The sequence below is a fragment of the Cinclus cinclus genome, chromosome 1 (assembly GCF_963662255.1).
Source record: "Cinclus cinclus chromosome 1, bCinCin1.1, whole genome shotgun sequence".
Lineage (NCBI taxonomy): Eukaryota > Metazoa > Chordata > Aves > Passeriformes > Cinclidae > Cinclus > Cinclus cinclus.
Window position 1 is genome coordinate 15,520,993 of NC_085046.1, and position 6,000 is coordinate 15,526,992.

General features: G+C 38.2%; 1 protein-coding gene across 1 annotated transcript in view; it reads left to right on the plus strand.

Annotated features, from left to right (window-relative positions):
• The window catches only part of MPP7 (MAGUK p55 scaffold protein 7), a 105,389-nt gene extending 99,798 nt beyond the window's left edge, over positions 1-5,591 (plus strand). The window contains exons 13-16 of the mRNA XM_062494116.1: positions 1,123-1,216; positions 2,312-2,420; positions 3,863-4,006; positions 5,412-5,591. Coding sequence (XP_062350100.1) covers positions 1,123-1,216; positions 2,312-2,420; positions 3,863-4,006; positions 5,412-5,591 — 527 coding nt within the window. The remainder of the gene's footprint in view (positions 1-1,122; positions 1,217-2,311; positions 2,421-3,862; positions 4,007-5,411) is intronic.
• The last annotated feature ends 409 nt before the right edge of the window (positions 5,592-6,000 follow it).

Sequence of the window (6,000 nt, forward strand, 5' to 3'; positions counted from 1 at the left end):
TCTGTGAAGTGTATATGTATTAATGAATTTACTAAGTAGAAAAATCAATACATTTATTTTGGCAGGTCATTTCTTTTGCATGTATTTGCTTCAACTGGGTATTGAAAGCAACAACAACAACAAAAAAGCTAGATGTTCCCAAAATATTAAATACATTGAAGTATATGCAATCATTTGCCCAAAAATATTTCTCTAAAAGTATTCATCAAGCTTCCTTCTCTCTTTTCTCTTCCAAAGTTGTGGTTATAAGTTAAAACAAACATGTAAAGGAATCCCTCTTCCTGAAATTCAGTAAGTCAGGACTTGGAGAGAGAACTGGGGTTCTTGTCTTGGAAATGTGTCAGCCTAAGAAGAAAAGTGATATATCAAATGGCATTTAAGACTGTGTTGCTTCAAGCAGGTTTTGTATGTCCATATGTGATGAAGAATACATGATATTGTATTATTCAATTTGTTCAAAACAGGATGTTTTAATGGATTCATTGATCATGAGTGACAACCCCACAAATAAGTTTCATTTATAAGCAAAACCTACTTGGGGGAAAGTAAAAACTGCAAATAATATAAGGCTACTGAAAGAAAACGGAATTCTATTTTGATCACCAGATAAAGAAAAGCACTAAACCATAAAGTTCACACCCTATTTTTTTATTACCGTGCTTCACATACCATAGCTACAAGAGTTGTTAATGAACATAACATTTCATAAATCAGGATGGTGTGCTTTCTTTCCCTTTATGGTCTCCTATGCTAATAAGTTTAGCAAGAGGCAAGGCTGCGGTAATTGTTATGGACTGCTATTCCTTTTATTATTCAGCTGTCCTCATTTTATTGGATTTTTTCCACTAGTTAATAAAAAAATAATCTGATCCTTGTCCAATAGGTTTTTTCCTGCTTTTCCTGCATGCATTTAAAACTCAATCCTGTCATGTACTTGTGTGCTGCCTACCAGATCCAGAGCAGCCTTATGTGCTTCAGAAGTGAGGGAAGTGCTATGCTTAGTATCACACAAAGGGTTTGTGCTTTTCAGTTTTTCCTGAACTGGTTTGAATTATATTGTTTTGTGCATATTTTACTTTTTTTCTTTCCTTTTCTTTTTTTTTTAATGTGATGAAACTGCAGACACTACCCGTCCAAGGAGAAGCCAAGAAAGCGATGGTGTCGAATACATTTTCATTTCCAAGCACTTGTTTGAGACAGATGTACAGAATAACAAGTATGTTGAAGAGACTTTTAACTAGAACTGCAGTTAAAACAATGGTTAAACAATGCAGTTAGAAAATGGGGCTGGTTGTTATTTTAGATAATAAGTCAAAGTGGATATAAGTTGCAGTGATTTGAAGATGTGTTAAAATTACATTTTGTTATATAAGCAGCTGGGGAAAAACACAGAGTAAAAAAAAAAGCAATATGTGCAAACACAACAGTTTCTAAGCTTGTAAGTAGCTTCAGTACTTCAGTTCCTCAAGGAGACACTGAAATCATAGGTGCTTGGGATGGGGGAGCATTCTTTTAAAAGAGCATCTTCTGTCATAGCACAAAAGCATTGCAGCTCAAGGGAAGGGGGGTTGTGGAAGTGCTGCAGACGTGCCTGAGTCAATGTTTGTATAGTTCTGCTCTCTTTCAGGCCAGGCACTTCCTCTGCTTTTGAGTTTAGAGATCTACAGTGAAGCCCCTGCCTGTACACCCTCCAGAAAATAAACTAAAATGAAGAGACAATGGTAGCATCGTGCTCTCCAGCAGCCTGTAAAATTCTGTAGCCTGAAATTCTGTCCCAGTTTCAGAGGGCAAAAGTGTATTAGACACAAAGCTGTTGGTTTTATTGAAACTTCAAACTGTGCTTTGCTTTTCTGGCAAATAGTGCTTCTACTTTTATAGCAAATAACCAGCTGCCTTGGTTACACCAGCACCGTCATCACTCCTCCTCTTCTGAGACAGAGAATCTGGATATTCTGTAGTGTGCAATGAAATTTCAGTAGTTTCTATTGTTTAGCTTATCCACTGTTTTATTGCATTGCATTAGTTCAGAAAAAGAGGTGATGGAAAACATTAGTGGGCTGTTGGACTACAGTGCTTTTTTCTCTTTAACTGTAATACAAGCAGGTGTTACTGATTTGAAAGCAGTAAAGTAGAAGATTTCTTAAAATTGACATGCTGAAGTACTTGACAGCATTTCCTTTATAAAAAACAGCAGAACTCTCATGTAAAGTAAAATATTTTTGCTCCTGAATTAAATCTTATAAAGCAAACTGGTAAGTTTTTTTCTGGAGAAAATGGAAATTATTCCAGTTGTTTTCACCTTCTGCCACAGGTTTATCGAGTATGGAGAGTATAAGAACAACTACTATGGCACAAGTTTAGACTCTGTTCGATCAGTTTTAGCTAAAAACAAAGTTTGTTTGCTGGATGTGCAACCTCATGTAAGTAAGCATGTCTTTTGAACTCTTGTACTTTCCTATATTGCATTTTGGAATTCCAGGAAAAAAATATTTCTAAAAAGGTGTACTTTATCCCACACTGAATGACTGTTGAGTGGGTTTACTGGCTACCTTTATCTCAGCAAGGCTATCTGAAAAGAGATAAATATACAGCCACTAAATAAGGGAATTGGAAGCCTGCGGCATAATACCAAAGATTTAATTACAGAATGCTCCTATATTTCCATTTATCTTTCTGTTAGTTTGAGCAAGAGATTGTCTCTGAAACTTTAATTTCAGGATAGTTTTGCGTTATCACTGAGTCCAGCAACTCTATCTCATGTGTTTCACTAGACTGTTCATGCCAAGGTTTCCATGCAGGGTGGACATGAGTCAAGGAATGCATTAAATGGGATGTTGGCTGGATAATTGTTAAGAATATTCCTCTCTAAACCATTTTTTCTTGCACTGACCTTGTCTTTCAACCCTGCTGAACAGCTCCACTGGGAATTTTTTGCTCCCAATAACCACAGTGCTTCTAGGAGCTGGACGAGTTTGTTTAAACTGAGCCAAAGCATCTCTTCTCCAAGGGTGGCCAGTGTGTGGCTTCTGAACCCTGACAGCTTGTGCGCAGCTGCCAGGGCAGTTTGGGATGTGGGGCTGTGCCCCAGGAGCAGGGCAGGGGCTGCACTGGCAGAGGAGTGGCCAGGGAAGCCATAGCCTGTGCCAGGGGAGGAGGGGAGCTGATTGCCTGTCCCACACAGCCCTGTGTTCCTGCAAAGCACTGAGTTCTCTTGGGCACCCAAGCTTGTGAACCATTCTGGATCCCACTCTCCAACATGAGATTTTCCTGTGGACCGTGGCAGTGTGGAGAGGATAGAAAGCTTCTGACCATCCACCCTGTGCTGCAACTGAAACACAGACCTGCCTCTAACACCACACATAGCTCACTGGGGAAAAATGAACAGCAGAGAGTGGTGTGATGGACACACAGTACTGAAGAGAAAAATCATTGACCTTTTGTGAACAAGTGGCACAGACACCTCTTTCTGCTAATTTTCACGGGTGCAGAAAGATGTGGTTACATTCTTGCTAAAATGGGTTGAACTTTCCCTCCTCCCCTGAGTACCTGCTGTTCCCCTCCATCCTCTCGAAGCCAGTGGCACTGATGTGCACAAGTCAAGCTTTGCCAGATCTCATGGAGGTTACCAGCAGCCGTGTGGAAATCAAGACCAATGGTCACCCTTGGAGAAAGGGTTTTCTTACCGTTCTGAAAATTCTCTGTACATGAATCAATGCTGGTCAGCAGAGCAGGATGGCAGTAAATGAAAAATTTACCTAAAAATACTTTATGGGTTTATTATGGTCAGTGGGGAGTTTCTTTTAGTATAGTAAATTCCATTTTGCAAAATAAACTAATTAATTAAAATGTTTCCTCTCCCCAGACAGTGAAACACTTGCGGACATATGAGTTTAAGCCATTTGTTATATTTATAAAACCTCCATCACTTGACCGTCTGAGAGAAACCAGAAAAAATGCCAAGATTATTTCAAGTAAAGATGATAAGGGAACTGCAAAACCCTTTACAGTAAGTATAATTAGACATGGTAAAACATGAGAACCTGTTAAGAGTTCTGTTGTAGCAGTTTACCTGAAAGTAAAGGTCATCACTGGTTCTCCTTGACAGCACTTGTCAGGGCTTACACGAGCATCTTGCTGTTTCTCAACCTCTCTCACATTACACATTTACTGTGGTGTTTTCATTGTTTGATCTGCTCATGGATATTTACAGTTTCCATGCTCCTCTGACTTTATGTCATTAAAGAACCCCGCAGTGCAAGCGAATCTTTATGAGAGATAATGCTGTGGATTTCCTTTAAAAAATTTGCAGCTGGGCTAAGATGTTTCTGTTCAAACATAAGAATTTATTTGTCTTATCATCTGTATTAAGGGGTCTAGATTTAGAGAAAAATGTAAATACAAAGAACCAATTGAAAAAGTAAATGCTACTTTAATAAAAACCCCATATTTATGGATAAGAGAAATAGAGGGTTTTTAAAATGTTATAGGAAAATGAGCATAGTAAGAAAGAAGAGGTATCTAAGTAAGAAACAAATGCTGTTTTTGGCAATCGTCAGAAAAAAGTTTAGATTACCTAATATTAACATACTTGCTTCCTTGTATCACAATGAAATAATATTTTAATTGAATCTACAGCAAAGTCGATAATCATTAGACTGTTTATCTGTATTTACAGTGTATTATTTTTCCTCATTGAGTGTTACTTAAGATTTTTTATGTTTTATTTCAAAGTGAGGCACAGATACAGTCACAGACTGTATCTGTGTAGAATGTAGCATTTGGAATAGTTTGGAAATTGCATTCTGTAAGAAAATGTTGGTTTGTGGTATATAAAAAAGTAAGAGGAGTTTGTTCTTAAGAGCAACCTTCAGGCCATTTCTTAGTTAGGACAGGTTTCGTCTCTCAAAGTAATTTAAACAAATTACTAAGATTTGTTTCCCTCCCCAAACGTGAAGAGAAATATACTAAGCCAGATCGAACAAGGCATAGAATGATGACTCCTACCAAGCTCTTAAAAGAAAAAGGGCTGTGCTGTAATTCATGGTGTGCTAATAGCAAGCAGAGATTAACATATTGAAACTTTAAATGTATCATCAAAATAAACAGTTAGAAACATTTTCCACTGGTACTGCTAACAGAAAATGTCTCCATAATTACCATTCAGTGACTAATTGTGTCACTACAAAGGGAGAGATGAAAGAATTGCCTGTTCAGCTGAGTCAACTCATCAGAATACTCTCTGACATCACTTGTAATGGTAATCTCAATTTTTTTTTTTAAATTAGAAGTACAATTTCCATCTCCTGATGAGATAAGAAATAAGCTATTAGACCATATTTAATACAGAGTGAGTTTATGCAGTGTTGCTGTGGATGGCTGTGCACTGATCATTTTTGCACTGCTCTTACTAGGAAGAAGATTTTCACGAAATGATTAAGTCTGCCCATGTGATGGAGAGTCAGTACGGCCACCTTTTTGACAAGGTGATAGTCAACGATGACCTCGCTACAGCTTACAGTGAGCTTAAAACAACTTTTGACAGGTTGGAGACCGAGACCTTCTGGGTTCCTGTCAGCTGGCTACACTCATAGTCATCTTTTAAGTAGACAAAACCTCTGCTGTTGTATCAGCATCTAAACCTTGGACGTGGTTAGACTTTACTCAGTGGCCATTTTCTTGGGAGGAGGGCTTTTAATTCTACTGAGCAGCAGGTGTACACTTCATGCACTTGGAACTGGTCTTGTTTTCCTGTGTCTTCAATTCTGCTGTCCACGGTCTGGGGCAGAACAGTCAGATTAAACCAGAGATTTACTGTGCTCTGTAAAGTGAGCTAATATTAGTGTAGCAAAACTGCCAAACACCTCTTTGTCATCATCTCTGTGTTTCCAAGGTGAGTGTTTTTAACACAGAGTTTGCAGAAGATACAAATTGGTGCTGGAGATCAGCACTTCAGTGGTTTTAAGCATAACTGTTCCCATAAAAGACCACATCAGCACTTGG